Below are 17838 nucleotides of genomic sequence, written 5' to 3'. Positions count from 1 at the left end.
TTTGTAAAAAGAACGTTATTGGAAAATAGATAATCACAGATAAACTAGAAAGGCGACTTCATTTAGCTTCAGCAACTTCAAAATCTGTGAAATGTTTGTATTCATCCTTATTATCTTCTACTTTATTTTGGTGTCCCTGTGTAGTCTTTTTCCGTGAAAAGACTAGGTACTAAATAACCAACATGGCGGATGGCAGTGAGGAAAATGATATCGGAGTTATCACTGAGAACTTGGAGCTACAAGTATCCGAGGTTGCAATGCTACAGTCTATGTTTCCTAATGAGAAAGAATTCAAGCTTGAGGACGAAGCCGCATTTATAGACGTGCAAGATTTCCTTGTGGGGAAGCTAGAAGGACCATTGCCTCCACGACTAGAATTTTGCGTCTCTGTCGAAGTTTGCAACGAAAAAGATTCTTGTTTTAATATTTATGTCAGTCTTCCACACAGCTATCCCAAGTCATCCCCCGAGATTTACATCAGGTCAGAAAAGCTTACAAGAAATGCACAAAAAGACTTAAATCACGATCTGTTTAAAGCTATGGTAACATTGGAAGAAGGCGAACTATGGATTTTACCTGTGATACAATGGCTAAAAGAACATGCGGGTAGTTACCTTAAAGAGAGCTGTTTAAAGGCGACTGACCATAACAAACATGTTGACCAGGAAACAAAAGGCTCTTTTATGCGGTTATGGATGTACATGCATCACATTTACAACAAAACAAAGCGAAAGGTTATTCTAGAATGGTCAAGTGATTATAGTCTAACTGGGTTTTGTCTGCCAGGGAAACCAGGAGTTGTTTGTATAGAAGGGGAAGAGGGAAATGTTGAAGAGTACTATGGGCGCTTGAGAAGGCTGAACTGGAAGAAGATAACATGTCGTCACCGAGAGACTTACAATAAATTACTGGACATTGATGGACAAAGAAAATTTATAGGATTTCATGAGCTGAGTTTTGAGGTTCAGGGTACAAGGGAAAATCACATGGACATGGGCCAGTTTTATCAGTATCTAGAAGAACATGGCTTTGGTTATATGTTCCAGATTTTATTCGGTATTGAGGGGAAATAATGGTAGAAATAGTTTATTCTTTGATTTCTTACATTGAAGTGAGCAAAAACTAGACTCTTTGTTATGCCAATACTTGGTTTAACAGTTGAAGCAAATTTATCAGAATAGCCCATTTGTGTTAATATAAAGAATTCTCCAAATTATCGGAAGAGTGTCCAAGGTGTGGAGGTGGCGGCATTTTCCATCAACTGTAATTGTAGCTGAAATTATTCTTGGCTTAAATGCACGATTTTCCCTCCCACCATACATATGTATGTTTGATATATTTTTTGGCCCCCTCTCTCTTTAAGATGGCTTGCCCTCTTTCAGAAATCTTGACTTTACCCCTTTTAACACCATTTTATAAAGGAAGGTCTTTAGTTTTTACTGTACCTACTGTAAACTGTTCAAATTTTTTGTCAGCTTGTTGCATGAAGATGGTAGAGCAAGAGGAAATGTGTTGGGCTCAAGTTATCTTAAGTTTAACTATAAAGAATCATGAATAAATTCTATATAAAAATTTAAGAAAGCAAAAATTTATATGGGAGGCAAACAAATCTATCCAGTTGGTTATAGATTAAATAAAAAAAAGGAATTGATATTTTCATTATTTTATTTTTAAAATATTCTAGATACATTACCTAGTCATGTATCCCCCACCTCCCCATAGGCCACAGTATACCCAACACGTTCCCGAATGCGCAAAATAAATTCACAACTATCCATGTAGCCAATTTAAAGGACCCTAGTAAGCCATACCTTTACTATTGCTTTCATTCAATATTGAAGACCAATAATGTGAAGAAATAGCACAGGTAGCCCAGGCTCACGGTGAGTGCTGAGAAAACTGAGCTTGTTGTAAATCTGTATTCTAACTTCATAATTATACAGTAGTTTGGCGGTGCTCAATTCCACCATTGATTGCCTTTGTACGCTGTTTTAGCTGCTGCGAATTCTTCATCGTCGCTCCTTGTATATAAAATTATTTCTTACAAAGCTTTATGGATAAAGCTTATCTGTGTTTTGGTTAGTCTCCTTTTCAGCCATCCGCGTTTTTTTCAGTCGCGAGCGACTCCCATGGGGGTTTGGAGCGCTTTTGCCACTCACAAACGCGGACGGCTGCAAAGGAGGTTTTTGTTCGTTGTCACATATTCAATAAATAGAACATTACTCTTTGTTTTGATAATTATTTTTTTCTGACATAGTATTGCGTCAAAATCTCAGTGTAAAATATAGGCATTGCAAAATCGCGAAGTTGACGTCGCGAAAATTAAAAGCAATAGTGTATATGAAGATTGCATACCCCCTCCTCTCCTCTTTACAAACTTTGGCTTGATTTGAAATTTTGAGCAAAATTCTCAGGCGTGTACACTGCCCCCCCCCCCCCCCCCCCCGCCCCCCACTGGTGGCCAAAAAGCGGGTCATTTCTTATTAAAGGATCTTCCAATACTATGCTTTTTCAATATGATACCTGTGACTACGCACCCCCCCCCCCTCCCCCCCAGGCCAATCCTAGGAACGCGCCTGATTCTAATTTGTTAAGTTATCCGTATCGTTGAACATGTAGCTGGAAACAATAAGACCTAAACCCCCCAAAACCCAAATGACCTTATAACCCAAATGACCTTATAACCCAAATGACCTTATAACCCAAATGACCTTATAACCCAAATGACCTTATAACCCAAATGACCTTATAACCCAAATGACCTTATAACCCAAATGACCTTATAACCCAAATGACCTTATAACCCAAATGACCTTATAACCCAAATGACCTTATAACCCAAATGACCTTATAACCCAAATGACCTTATAACCCAAATGACCTTATAACCCAAATGACCTTATAACCCAAATGACCTTATAACCCAAATGACCTTATAACCCAAATGACCTTATAACCCAAATGACCTTATAACCCAAATGACCTTATAACCCAAAAGAGAATCATTAGTTTATTTCAAGGATTTATTGTTTTGCTTTAATTGGGGCACTTAACATTCACAAACATGTAGTAACATAAAACAATAATGCGCTAAATACTTCCCTAGAAGTGGAATAATCCAGATTATAGTTCAGTCATCTTGGGTTTAATTAGAATCACTCAGAGGCCTGAGAGCACGAGACCAACGCATCGCTTTGGCGTTTCAGCGTTAGAAAAGACGCAAGCGCTTCAACTTCTTGCTTGTTGTTTTATACGGTAAAAGCTCTATTTAGCACCCTTCTAAAAACCCAACCTCTCTTCAATTGAGATTTTAAGGTTGTGGAATTTCGATAATTCGAACCCTCGATTAAAACATATTGCAAACTCGAAGTGATCTCCGTACATTTCTTATATCTACCTCTTATGTTTAACTCTTATGTTTCTTATTATACCTTTTATTTTTCTTGTGTTTACCTCTTACGTTTCTTATGTTTATCTCTTATGTTTCTTATGCTTTACTCTTATGTGACTTATGTTTACCTTTTAAGCTGTAACTCCCATCTTTAACTGCTCTCTGTTTCCCTGTCAAGGTTCGAGCTATCGGGTAACAAGTGTGTTTAGGGATGGGGGGAAGGGGATGCAATTGTTCAGAAGACAGAAAAGAGGGCTAGGGTTGCACTGCATTATGGGGAAAGGTCAAGTGCATTGCATAGGTTACGGGGAGAGGAGGGGTGCATGTAAAAAAGGAAGGCGAAAGGGGGGGGGGGGGGCATCCCCTCCGCTCCGCTGTAATACCAAATGGATCATATATCGTCCCCACCCCCTGCGCCTGTGTCGGGGGCTTGCGAGTGTGTAAAAAGGGTATAATTCGGAGATCAAAGCGTATAGTGTGGTGAATCTGCGGTAGCGATGGTTTAGAGACATAGCGCAGGAAGACAGTATCATCACCGGCGTAGCCAGGATTTTTAACAGGGGGGGGGGGGGGGCAAAAGGGACTTTCAAGGCATTTTCTCATGTATTTTAGATAATGTCTCATTCATTTACAGTATTTTTGGCTGCTAAAAGGGGGGGGGGGGGGCTATAAGCCACCTGGCTACGCCCCTGATCATCTTGCTGTATAACTGTATAACCAAGGCCTTTCTACATTTTGACGTGCCTTTAAAAAATCCCATCTTAGCATTTGCACTGTTTTGAGTGCTTTTCCTAAACCCTCAAAATATACATTAGCAGATAAGCATGGTATTAGTGTTAAATATAACTTAGAGTGCGTATTCCACAGTTTTACGAACACCCCTTTTGACAGTGCACTAGCTACAAGTATAATAAGTAATTGTTTCAAATGTTAGGTCAAGTTATTTAAGAACTCTGCTCATTTTATTTCAAGAAGTAGAGAGAGTCTATTTTGAGGTCAGGCTATACAGCACGTGTTGATGTGTTCTTCATTCCCGACATAGCTCACAATAAGGGCCGGTGCTCTTGCTCTTGGCTCTTGGTGTCAAGAGCTAAAATAGCAATTTAGCTCTCTTTAGGACGAGACGTGCTAACAAAAGAAAGGTTAAAAGATTCGTGGGGTTTGTCGAGGCCTGAATCAACGGATTAGCACTTATGACGTCAGAGGTCGTATGTATGATCACACTCGTAATGAAGATGAAAAATATAGTTATGAAGAGATTTTTGGTATTTTAGATTTTAGATATTTTTGTAATTACGTAGTATAAATGCAAGAAGTAAGAAAATCAGGTAACGCACCTCGCACATCGCGATTTTTTCCCCTTCACTTTTTAATAGCCTAAACCGTAGCATTACAAAGCGGCTACTTTATGTTAGGTGTTTAGGTGTCATGTGTCGGTTTATGGCATCAACAAGGGCATTCAAGGAGCACCCTTCCTGAAACACATTGAAATGGCATATTTCGTGTTTTGAAAATGAATGCCGAAAACATCCATTTTAAAAGTTGCTGGAAACAAATTATCTATCCAGCCAGCAGTGGTAGACATTTTAGCACATGAAATATAACACGTATAACCGGTTGGGACGATTTTTTTTTCAAGCAACCAAAATATTCCCACCACAACAAGTTATACTCCACAAATTTGCCAGCAGAACCATTCGGTACGATTTTTCCCCCAGCAATCGAGGGGTCTACATACTCCCAGCCAGCAAAAAAACGGGCTGCGGAACAGCTATTTTGCGAAACAGATATCCGTTTTGTGCCCTTGTATCAAGTTTCATTTGCTTATTGAGGCTGTTAGAAGTAGCTCGTAGCTTGCTCGTAGCTCAATGCCTTGCAATAGTTAGTTATTCTTTATAGCAACTTTTTCATTTTACTCTTTATAAACTTGATGTCTAGTAGTCTCAAATCTCATCCGATTTCATTCATGTTTTCGTATGATAATATTTAATCATCCGTATTTGATGTGCTAATGTTTTATTTTATTTATCGGTAACCGATTTAAAGTTATTTAACATATGAACAGACCAGTATTTTATAAACTTTCCAATATATTTCCAAAAATAACCGATGCTTTTTCTTTAAATTTGCGGAGAGACATAACTTATACTTAGGCATGATGGGGATCATGGTGGCAAGTCTAAACTGACCATGTAAATATTTTTGGTCCGCATGATACTCCATTTCCTACCTTTGCTTCGGGCAACATTGCGTTATCCTTCAATCTGTTTTAGAGAGAGCAGATACACCTTTATTGTCTTCAGCAAATGAAAGCTTAGTGGTTGTCTTCATTTGTACGTTAAGACGTAAAGGACAGGGGTATACATTATTTCGATTGAATAGTTCCAGATAATATCCATACCCCCCCCCCCCCCCCGCATTGAGGGGATTGGAAATTCCGGGGGGGGGGGATTTCCAAAGTGGAGGGGGGGGGGGTAAAATTAAGTTACTGTATTTATTTTTTCCAGGGGGTTGGAAATTCCAGAGGGGGGGGGGGGGGTATGGATATTTTCTGGACTACGCATTAGACATGACGAAAAAGCGAATTCGTACAATTATTATTTAGATTTTGAATCCTCTTGAAAATTCAATGTCTTCGCTTAAAAATCGACAAATAAGCAACTTTCAGTGTTTCCTCGTTTTAGTGGAGCTTAGGGGACCCTACAATACAGTTACTCACCAAGTTCTGTTCCTATCCCGAAATACAATACCGTGAATGCAGTGGTTTGGGAACCCTCTCATTATTCATGTTGTGGACTTTGGAGACATTTGCACGACATTGCGACGACATTGAATTTTCAAGAGGATCCGAAATCTAAATAATAATTGTAAGAATTCGCTCTTTTGGTCACGTCTTATCGAAATTATCTATACCTTTGGCCTTTGCGTATATATGAAGACAACCACTAAGCTTTCATTTGCTTTAAACATCAAAGGTGTATGTGCTTTCTCTAGAACAAATTGAAATTGAAAGTTATCGCAATGTTACCCGAAGCAAAGGTAGAAAATGGAGTATGCGGACAAACAAAATTTACACGGTCAGTTTAGACTTGCCACTAAAGATATAAGATCTATAGATGTGTGGCTCGTGTAAATTTTGCATCTATTATCATGGACACCGCAAAATTGGAATCGAAAATATTCATTTGGGGTTGTTAGTAGTGCTGCTGTCAAAGCGCTCCGCGTGTGATTATAATTGCCAAACTCATAACTCAACACTACGTAGCAATAAGAGATAAGATCTAAATAGATGGCTCGCGTGGAGAGCATTACACTGATCCGCGTGGTTATGGTGCAGTGCTGATTCCCGTGTGAAGGATTGTTAGCTATCGCTCACAGACTCATTAAAAGCTCCTCACTCCGCGATACTTACACCTCCTCGCATCTCTTGAACATCGAGGGGATAATTATCCACAGAGCTGTCCTCCATTTTAAGAGGAGGACCCCCGCTTTTGAGGTTGTCTTCCGGGTTTATATGTCAATCTTTATGACGAACAAGAAAACATCCAAATCCTTAGCCTGCTTTATCAGACTCTTCGAGTTTATTGGCGTCACTTTTCCTCTCCCAGGATCTACTCGCTTATAAAATAATAAATTAAAAATTAATTGAACTGGTTTCTGTTTTTTAAAAAACAGTTTTTTAAGCATGTAGCTTATATAATTCTATTCTAGATTAATTCAAAACTCCAGAATAAATAGCCGGTCCCAAAATATTTCCAATTTTATGGATGTTAAATCAATACGTCATCAGTAGGTTATGGAAGACCCCTAGGCCACCACGCCCCTATCAGTAGTCATGAAATATAGCTGGGCTTGCCTTGCACTACATTAGCTTTTATCGGGCGATAAACAAGGGCACTACGTGACACAGAGTCGAACAGAGAGTCGCCCAAAGTCGCCGGGGATCGGGGTCCAATCCCAGGTCAGCTTTAGGTGTAAAAAACTGGCTCTCTTCATTAGGACTATGCTTACACCTTAGCCTTGTAAACAGAGGGGGACAGTGTGTCTCTCTACTGATGGGCTTGCTTTTTTTCGCAGAAGAGAGCACCCGCAAAGTCTGCTGGGTCGCCGCGTATGGCCAATGAACGGCAACCTGGAAGTAAAAGATGTTAGTTTATATTAACACTACCGTCGCAACGCTAGAAGGTTCCTCGAGCAAGCCCGGTGATAGAGCAGATACCTTTCTTTCATTTGGCTGTAGCAAACTTTACAAAGAAGGAAAACGTTAAGCTACCGGTGTCTTGTTTAAAAAAAAGTTCCCAAGGGCCCGACCATTTGACATCAAACGAGGACGTAATGCGTTTGATTGGTTGCTCGATTATTTTTCCCTGGAAATTCGATGAGCCTTTTAGCCAGGAGTTTTTCTTGTCAGTTTTTTTCTAGAGATTTTGGATTGCTGGAAAGGGGAATTTAACCAACGACCCGTGAGATATCAAATGAGTTTAAATCCCCATCTGTTTCCGAGGTACGCTGTGCGCCTTAGCACATACAGGGCACTGCTGTACGTGAAGCCGTGAGATCGGCTGGGTATATGGATTGGTCTGATACTGCCATAAACAGCTACACAGTATGAAGGATTAGATGTTTCGCATTTGGGTTATACTGTAATTACATTATCACTCCACAGTGAAAAGGCGCCCTATGCCATGATTTGTTCAGACAAACGGAGTGCGTGCAAAAAAAATCGCCATTTTTTGTTGTAACTTCTTGGTGGTGTTTGTACGTGTAGATGAAATGTAAGAGGTGACAGGCCTCCATGCGCTTATTCTTGTTAAGCGCCTGGTGGACGAGATTTATCTTAGGCTGAATCGCACAGTACAGGCTGTGATCGCAGTATACAATGTATAAGATATCCAAAGACGGCTTATCCACCAGGGGCCAGTTCCTAGAAAGCAGGTTAGCGCTAGACTAGGGATTAATACATTAAGACATTTGATTGGATAAAAAGCGCATTCAACCCTGGGTAGCGTTAATCTTCTTTCTAGGAACCCGGCTTTAGCAATAGTGTTTGAACAAAAGAGAGCAATAGTATAAAAAAAAATGAATTTTTTGCGCTAATTTTGTTCCACCCTTCTCATATTTCAATTCTGCTACGCAAGCATTGTCGCGCCCTCTTCAAGACGCCAGATTGATCAGCGTTCTAATATTATTCCCAAATTGTTGGTTGAAGGATATAGTTTTGGAAGTAAATGTGAGCCACGCGGTTTACCAAGCAATACATTTTCATTCTGAAATCACAAATGTGCGATCGTAACCTTTAACAAGGACAAGATTAAGTTTTTGCATGGTTCTAAAGACTTGACTCTGACATTGAGATGTGAAAAGATGTACATAAGTGAAATAATTCCATTAGTCCAGTCCATTCCATTTAATCGAGCCCAAGGGCGGCTGGCCCCATGGGGATGGAGGAAGGGGTTTTTTGTAAGATATTGCGTGCACTAGACCCAGTAAGCGGCAACGGAACATGCCCACACCCGGTCCAGATTCAACTCTTACGCTTCTTCCGGTCGGGGGCGTTTATGTCTACTCGGCTCACGGCTCGGAGTTTTGTGCAGGGAGGTTCTTATGGTTTGTCTTGTGTTGCGTCTATCCCGAGGGTGATTTCCTGTACAAATTGAGCCGATTAATTCACCGAAGATTGATCGTGATATCGGACTGGCGCGCTTAAGAAATCCTAAACAGCATAAATAACCATCTTATGTAATTACATAAAAGGTTCTTGATATTGGAGGAACCCATCTCGTTGTCAACTTAAAAAGCCATTTCGCAGTTAATGAGTTTATGTTATGGTTCACACGGTATTGTCTTAATGTTTTGTCACAATTGGATTAGGCTGGTTCATCCACTTCACCGGATACGCGGCAAGCTATCGAAATTACCCCCCTTAAACAACAAGAAACCAGCGCCTCGTTTTACAAACACGGAATCGACTCATAAAGCGTATTAAACAATTAAAGCCCTATTTCCTGAGCTAGACATTCACTTCCTACCATCCTGAATTCTTGTTTCATGGCCTTATTTGTAGATTCTATTAAAGATTCGTGGTTTAATTTCGCGACAGCTTAAGTGGTATAGCCTCAAGTGCGTTGCAATTTAGCGTTCGAGATAGAAATGCGTGCATTTGACACCACGACCGAAGGAAATAGCGTCTAGCACATACCCATGTGCATTCCGCAAATGAAAGACGGCTCTAAATCGAGAGTATCTATTGACAAGAGGATCGCAGTGCGAAAGTCATAAGCGCAATAAATCAAAAGTCTGGTTTACCTGCAAGCAAGCTTTGAGACTTAACCTGGGTTTAACAAGTGTGCGAGGCATTGATCGGGCGAATATTAACGGATATTTACGAAAATGGTGCGAGGTAAAATATGTTTTCGTACTCGGAAATTAATCCACGTGAATGGGAATGTTGGGCGAGTATGCGGGGGGTTGCAGGGGAATATGTCTTGTGCGCGGTCGTTGTGGAAGAGTGTTGTCAACCTCCCTGATGACACAAATAAAACCGTGCGTTTCTCCTTAAGTAGCCCTCAGGGCTTTCACAATGGTCGCCAATCACTCGAAGAAGATTAGTGCTCAAGCTGTAGCACAGTTGGGGACTATTCAATGGCGCAAACCCTACTAATGCGCACAATTCTCATCGTCTTACACCCTATTTTTGTTTACTTACAATAACGTTACCACTTTGTACAAGGAGCAATTCACTTAGCTACAATGAGTTTTTATGTAAACGACCATTTCCGCCGCGACAGCCGGATTGTGTGCTAGGTGTTGATCTTATTATTGTAATCTTATACCTTCCGATTAAGGTATTATTTACAAATATTTAATAAGTTTTATACAGTGAAGAGGGTGGATAATGTGTAAGTGCCGTCTGTCTAATTGGATGTCAAACTATTTAGTCGCACTGTTAGGACTATGAAAACTATTTAGTGGCCTACGCAACACAGTCGGCGCCAGAGAGTCGAGACGAAGGCTTGTCACAGCACACCAACATGTCTTCTAGTTTCAGTATTAGTGCATTGTTAGGGGAGAGAGAGGCCCCAAAGGCTCTAATACAGAGAGAAAGTGTATTGAGAGTTGCTGGTGGAAGAAAATCGTCTATTGAGACGACAGATAATGATCAGAGTAACATCGAAAATGGTAAGTGTCGATTTGGTCTTCAGCGTTGAAGTTTAATAGACTCCGTGTCTACAGAACTACAAAACGTAGACTGCGAGTCTACTTAACATTCAAACGTTTTGAAGATTTCCGAGACATTCCCTGAACAGATAAGGCCTCTTCTATGTACGGATGTGATCAATTCATAAGAAGCAGGAAGGCGCTTTTAATGTCAAATATTATAACTTTTGTTCATTTTCAAGTTCGCGCGCAACATGGCGTGAAACAGTCTTGAACTAGCAATACATTCTCATCTAAAAAAAAAAGTCATTTTAGAGTTTGTATGAATTTGTTGTGATGTAATTGAAACAATGCTTTAATGTACTTTAGTTATTTTACTGAATAAGTTTACTAAGTTGATGTTGATACATGTCTCTTCAGGAGATGACGATAGTGGCGTTGAGTCACCCAATGAGGCCTACGAGAACGACTCTTGCCACAACGACGAAAACCAAACATACTACATCAGCAGCAACCACAAATACCACTCAAGCAAATCGAGGCGAAAACGAACCGCTTTCACGAGTAGCCAGCTGAAATACCTCGAGGAGAAATTCCAAGAGAAGAAATACCTGACCATCAGCGAGAGAAACGAGTTGGCAAAATCCATGTATTTGAGTGATACGCAAGTAAAAACGTGGTTTCAGAACCGTAGGACGAAATGGAAGAAGCAAATGGCGCCAGAGTTCGAGGCTACGCTCAGGAACGAAGAGATGACGGCATTGTATGGGCAATACCCCTTCCCTTTAACATACTACGCTGAATATCCTTCCGTGCCATTTATGCCAACTGCACAGGGCTATGGACTCGTGCCGAATTTCTTTTCGCCTCCAAATCTTCAAGTACTGTACTCAAATATGTCTATATATCCTTACCAGCAATTATAGCAATGAAGTATAGTGATTGGATTTTAGATTTTTTTACAGAGTACTCGTTGTTTAACTAAGTAAAGGAAGGTTATGCTTTAAAGAAACATGCAGAACATATATTTATTCATCAAAAATTATATTATCTCACAGCTAAAGAATATCTTGTGCATAAATAGCGTATTTTTTATGTTATGATTCCGCCCTGAACTATGAACAAAGGTCTGCATATTTAGAGGGATTTAAAGTGCGTAGACATTTGTGCGGACAATTGCACGAAAATAATTTATTGTTACATCTGTAAATACTGTAAATAAGCAATTGTACACTTGAATACAATAAAAACAGAAACTTTTCATAGTATTACGGCGTTTAATTAGTAACTAAAGCACTCAATATAAGCAACAGTTGTGTCAAGCAAATATTTTCGTAATACTTCGCAAAGTGCCGTTTGCGTTTTGGTCTATGGTTGTTTGATTACTTTCCCACATGTTACCCTAAAACCATAGTTTATTTTACGTAAGATAAAGATTTAGATAATAAATCTTGATGACACCATTATCTAAGAATTCCACACAGACTAATTTGTCTGGTTTTCAGGAAGACAAACAGCAGGGCTTGTGGCGTTCACAAAATGTCATTGAAAGAATGTCGTGCGAACGCGTGTTTACTGTTTTATAAATATCCTCGTCCTGGAAGCATTATTTCTCATGCTTGAGATGGTCTCTAGATGACTAACAATTCAAGAAGCAAGGTGTATGTGTTTGTTATCGCTATTAAACAAGACCAAAATCTTTAAAAATAGAATTTTTCAGGGGCTGAACACCAAAACGCTTCTATCCGATTCGAGTAATATTAAAACCCAATTCTAACCACACTGGTTTAAGGTAATATTTTGTTGTTATGGAAAGTTTTCAAAATATAGAAAAAAAATATCAAATACGGACAAAGTGGGTAGAAATCTGCAGCTGAAATATAATTCGAGGTCAATGAAAGATATTTACATTTTAACAGTAAGTACTCCGTAAACTAGATGCCCAAGTCGGTCAATCTGTTCTTTCCTGAACTTAGCTTAAAATTGAAGCTTTAGTAGTGTATAACACAAACGGTGCAAAATGCGCGAACATTCCTAGCGAAAACATTCAACCTGGCGTTGTTTGGGCACAATATTCTAAAATTCTTCAAATTAGTCATAACCTCCATCTGTCTTGTGGCCAGCGGTGCCAGCGGCGTAGCCAGTATTTTTAACAGAAGGGGGCCCGAAAGGACATTCAAGGCATTTTCTTCTGTATTTTAGATAATGCCTCATACATTTACTGTATTTTTTGCTTCTAAAAGGGGCGCCCGGCCCCCTAGGCCACCCCCCTGGGTGCAATGTCAGCGCTGTTTGCCCTGGGCCTCAAAGACCTTGCCATAGCAAGCTTTCTGGTTTTGATTATGTCATCAACGAACTCGACCAAGTCACGTGTTAATTCTTTTTATTGGCAATCGGCATAAACATAAATTCATTATTTCGTCAAGGTGCATTCAGTCCAAGTCATGTCTATTTTGTACCCTGGATACTCGAGGCACATTGGGAGACGGAATCTCAAGACAATCGAATAATGATATCCGCTGGTGTGTGTGTGTGTGTGTGTGTGGGGGGGGGGGGGGGGGGCACTTTTAGACTAAAAGACGACAAATACGTCTAGATAACCTTTGCGCAAAATGTAAAAATAAGGCGTCTAGCTGACAAAGACCCTGGGGGAAGCTGGCCTTTTTACACGGGTAGACCGACTTAAGTATTTAACGAATCTAGACAGATTGGTGAGAGGACTGGTAAAATAAGGCATGGAATCTGACAAAGAATGGCTCAAAATCTTTTCCACAATTTTTCAAATCAATACTAAAAAAAACAAAATTCATCCAAACACATGGCCTCTGCTTTTTTGCGCCTTTCTTGTTTGTTAACATGCATAACACACATTATGCCAAAGCATGAAAGAATAGGCTGAAATTTGACGTTTTAGCAAAAAGCTTTTCGAAATATATTATACAATTAGTATAAAATTTATTAATATATAAAACTCGGGAACCTCGCAATTTCCCTGCTAGCAGAGGCCTCTTTTCTCTGTATTTCGCTGGGCTGGAGTTATAAGAACAAGCGATTTGATTGGTTGAGAAACTCGGTATAAAATGCAAAATACACCTCCTAGGAGGCGGATATTTTCCTGCGCCCCGAAATCAAGCAAAATATGTGTGTGTGGCACAAATAATTGTTTCCGAAAAGAAAATTGCTCTAAAGCTTGTTATATATACTAAAACAATGATACCATTTCCATTTAGATAGTGGCTTTAAAATAAATATTTAATATTTCCCCACTATCCACCTCAATGGAAACGGTATAATTATTAAATATATGTCAGTTGGCAATTCGGGTCAGTACGCAGCTCTTACAAGCTGCAATTTGATTGGGCAAATGAACAATATCCGCACCTTGACATAAAGAACGAGAAGAATAGAGACAAAAGAACTCCTTTTTAGAACAAAGATAATAGGAGACAAAGCAGCTGCGTACTTACTCGGCAATTCAGCAAACGCTCGGTGGTTCAGTGGTTTGGTAGATGCACGTGCACGGCTGAGCGCAGGGAAACAAAAACCTTTGCGGCAACACGTAAGATAAATATCACATGCACGTGCGCAAGTGAGCAAAGAAGAACAAAAGGCTGAAGGCGACAATATATTTTTCTGTGCATGATGACGAAATAACCACAATACTATAGCAACACCCTAATTCGCAAAATACGTAAGCGTGAAAAAGCGAGCTGTGCGTGGCGTAACCGACTTAAACAGGGCTGGGATCATGGTTATTTGCTCCTCATTAATGCGCGGGTACCTCAGGTTCCTTTGTGTTTTACAGTTCGCTAGATAGCGGTGCTGGGGCCGAAATCTTTATCACAGCCTTAAAGCTTTAGCTGCCATACCGCGTTTCAGCGTATATCTGGAAGTATGGTCTACTTGTTTGCCTCGTTTCATCTGATCTAACGAGGTCCATCCTCGGACAATTGGCTCTATCTTTTTCTATTACTAATCAGCACTTTTTATGGCTTTATCATTTTCTCCTTTCATTTTGGTTCTCGGTTATATTCCAAGCGCCGGAGAAGATCTACTGACGGGCCTGTGCAGGATTAGATAAGGGCCGCTTACTTGACGTGTCCATAAGCTGGGACAGTACTGAATAACGTATGCGCATGCGCGTGCTCTGGCGAAAACAAGAACAATCGTAGTGTTGCATCGTTCGAGTAAAGGTACGAAAGGCTGACTTCGGTCGCTGTTTTGACAAACTGTACAGCATTAAAACCATACTGTACAAAAGATGACAGATTTGTGTGATAATGAGGGAGTCATAAAGAAAATTTTAGCCTTAAGTTTGGTCTAGTTTTCTTAGCATTCGCCAAAATGTGACAGTTCGCCGGTAAAATGCCGCCATTTCAAAACAAAAAGGCTGGTTTAACTAGTCTAGTCTTGCGTTTTTCAGTACTGTCATCAGCTGGTCCAATAGCCCAGTTTCGAATTCGAAAATTACCGCTAGATAGATTAATTGAGGGCTCATTTCACAGTGTTAACCTCGGCGTGAAGCAAATTATTCACAAATTCCAAGAGAAAAACTACCGATAAGGTCCGCGCCCGGTCGGGGGACTGGGATTAGAAGAGGCGCCGCCATATTGTTCAGGATCTCAAAATTTGCCCAAATCCGCAGTGCCGTTTGTCGCTTTTTCTTAAAGCCACAGAGCTGTCTTTTACATATGCAATAAAACAACTATCCCTCTCCTGTTTTGCTGTGTCTCATGATATGAATTGCTATATATTTTGAGAAACAGCTTTCGACGCGAAGCTGACATTTGGTAAACATGCGAGGTTTTCGATGGACGGCACCGTCTGACGCACGGGGATCCTGTGGAACTTTTCCTTTTATGGGATGGATCCCGGTCATTCTGCTATTGTTCTAAGGCACTGGGGCATAGCCAAGGGATTGAACTCCACTGACAAGAGAGTTTCCCGCCAGTTGGAGGACTTTCGCTCGGTTTTTCGGCGTCTTGAAAGTTTTAATCGCACGAAAAAGAGCGCCCAGGAGAGCAATCTCCTTAGGAAACTGGTAAGAGTGACTTTATTAATGTTTGTAGTCTTTTTTTGCTTAACTATGATTGTAATTATATGAGCGGATCCACCCCAGAATATTTATTTTTCCAGGGCGCTCGTCGAAAGCATCTCCATCATGGCGGCTGCGGGTGGTGCTGTCCGCGAAGGTTATGCCGCAATGCAGCCGTGCTTGTTTAATAGATAAGTGTGATTTTATTGCTTTGTTGAAGGAAAATAAAAGCCTCCTAGTTGGAATAAGGAGTCACGAGTTTGCTTTGGGTTTTGGGGGAAACTCTTTGAAGCAATCGAGTCCAATGTTGTTGATAGATGTTATGGGACTCAAGAGTCCCTTGTTCGAAAATCTCAACCTCCCGTCAAAGATTTCGAACCTAAAGAAAAGAGTTTTTTCAGCAAAAACGAGGGTGTCTGCCGTAATATAGATGAATTATACGAAAAATTGATGGACCAGAAGTGTGCACCTTTCATTTGTTTGAGGACTGTATTTAAAAAAATATTTGAGATTTCTTTAGTTGAATAAAGTAATTGCAGTATGTTTCCTTTCTTTTGTATCAGCATGACCAGTGAAATAGGCCGGTACCACTGGTGCTGCCAGGGGTCTTGTGAGTTCATAACTGACATCTGACTATTCCCATTTTTGCTTGGTGCTTGTACAATTTGTACAACTTGTACAATCTATCAAAACTTAAAACTATTAAATATGGAATGAACATGTGTCTTCATTATATAAACTATCAATGCTCATCATTATTATAGAATATTTTTATGCTATTGGGACAAAAGTAGTGAGGATGGATAGATTCTCAGACAATTCTGAAAGGTTATGTGGGGACCTGCTCTTTAAGGGTGCTTATAAGGAATCTTTAAGGTCATGCTAAGCTATAAAAATACAGGGTTAACACATTTTTATTTTCAACCAAATTCTATTTGTTATTTATTATCTGGCTGATATAAAGTATGATTTAACAAATGGTTAAGGGTACTCAACCGTTCCTTTTGGTTGCCATGGCAACCATAAACTGAAGTCAATACCTGGCCAATATTTTGAACTACTTTAGATTGGGGAGTCAATATCATGATTACCTACTATGCTAGAGCAATTAGTCATTTGCAATTATTATTTGTAATTTCTGTTTGTTGCCATGGTAACGGTGTCAAAATGTTAATATGCACCTATAATTGGTCTTTCAGCAGTTTTCGGGTACATTAGTATTAACAAGAAATACACTTTTTCATAAAAAAGTACTTTTTTGGTTAAATTTGCGTTTTCACCCTCGGTGACGTCACATTTGTTACCCTAGTAACCATTTTTCGATATTTGTCGAAAGCTCTCAGGACAACCAAGCAATTCTGAAAATTTGAGCAAAATACATTGGCCGATTCAAAAGTTATGACTAAATATTTAATATTCCCATATTGCTGTTTCACCACAATGGTGCCATCACAGTACAGGCTGTTTGTAACTAAAACAGGCGATATTTCATCTAATTATATGCCATATTTTGGCACCTTAATAAAATAATGCGTGCGTTCGTTACGGGCCTGCATATCTGAAGATGTCCATCTATTCTTTCTACACGTATTTAAATCAAAGTTGACTTTGATTTGAAAATGGAAAATTGCTTAACACCACTGGCCAAATGACTAGTTTGGTATCTGCATAACATTCACTGCAGCTAATTGAAGTTTACAGTGAAGCCCATAGCGCCATGCTGCTGTTTCCCGAATACCAGGGAAGTTTGTTTGCATAATTCATTCCGGAGATAGTAGTGGTCTTTAGTCTTTTACACGCTCAAATTTAGCAATGAGATCGATAATAATAGCCGTTTCTTGTCATATTCCATGCCTCATTTCACAGCGCTCATTTCACCAATCTGTTACCCATATTAGATTCGATTTAGTCGCTCTTCTTCACCAGATTCAAAATTACCCTGATGACCCTGGGGACAAGGTTTGGCGTTTCTCTTAGTAGCCGCCATCTTCGCCGGTTGCCCAGTCTACACTTGGCTAGACCTCGGTTTCATGTTATCAAGGCCGTCTGTTTTAGGCTGTTTTGTCTGTAAATTTTAAAATAAGGTCGACGATGAGGGCATCTTTCGACGCACTTAATTTTCAGACGTTTTAGCCATCAGACGTCAAAATCGTCCGGATTTTTTCACGAATTTACGCTAGTTAAGGTAATTCCCTTGAAAAAGTTCTACTAACCAGATTTTTTTAAAAAATTGATACAAACAATATTGAAGTTA

The 17838-nt window shown here is 39.8% G+C and overlaps 2 protein-coding genes and 2 long non-coding RNA genes across 4 annotated transcripts; all 4 read left to right on the top strand.

Annotated features, from left to right (window-relative positions):
- Position 1: 1 nt before the first annotated feature.
- On the top strand, positions 2-1116 carry LOC5515294 (RWD domain-containing protein 2B). Its single transcript, XM_001635416.3, has one exon. The coding sequence runs from the start codon at positions 183-185 to the stop codon at positions 1071-1073; it is 891 nt and encodes a 296-aa protein (XP_001635466.2). The 5' UTR covers positions 2-182; the 3' UTR covers positions 1074-1116.
- A 6123-nt stretch (positions 1117-7239) lies between these two features.
- LOC116619796 lies at positions 7240-7663 on the top strand. The gene is made up of 2 exons (XR_004296871.2): positions 7240-7352; positions 7469-7663. It is a non-coding gene; the product is annotated as an uncharacterized LOC116619796 (long non-coding RNA).
- Positions 7664-10275: 2612 nt separating this feature from the next.
- On the top strand, positions 10276-11817 carry LOC116619795 (homeobox protein B-H2). Its single transcript, XM_032384965.2, has 2 exons — positions 10276-10570; positions 10970-11817. The coding sequence occupies exons 1-2, from the start codon at positions 10423-10425 to the stop codon at positions 11473-11475; spliced, it is 654 nt and encodes a 217-aa protein (XP_032240856.1). The 5' UTR covers positions 10276-10422; the 3' UTR covers positions 11476-11817.
- Positions 11818-15275: 3458 nt separating this feature from the next.
- Positions 15276-15829, top strand: LOC125570098. The gene is made up of 2 exons (XR_007312455.1): positions 15276-15590; positions 15686-15829. It is a non-coding gene; the product is annotated as an uncharacterized LOC125570098 (long non-coding RNA).
- The last annotated feature ends 2009 nt before the right edge of the window (positions 15830-17838 follow it).

This window comes from Nematostella vectensis, chromosome 8 (genome assembly GCF_932526225.1).
Source record: "Nematostella vectensis chromosome 8, jaNemVect1.1, whole genome shotgun sequence".
In the NCBI taxonomy this organism is placed as follows: Eukaryota; Metazoa; Cnidaria; class Anthozoa; order Actiniaria; family Edwardsiidae; genus Nematostella; species Nematostella vectensis.
The sequence above is the reverse complement of the archived record's forward strand: the minus strand, read 5'-3'. Positions and strand labels throughout refer to the sequence as shown.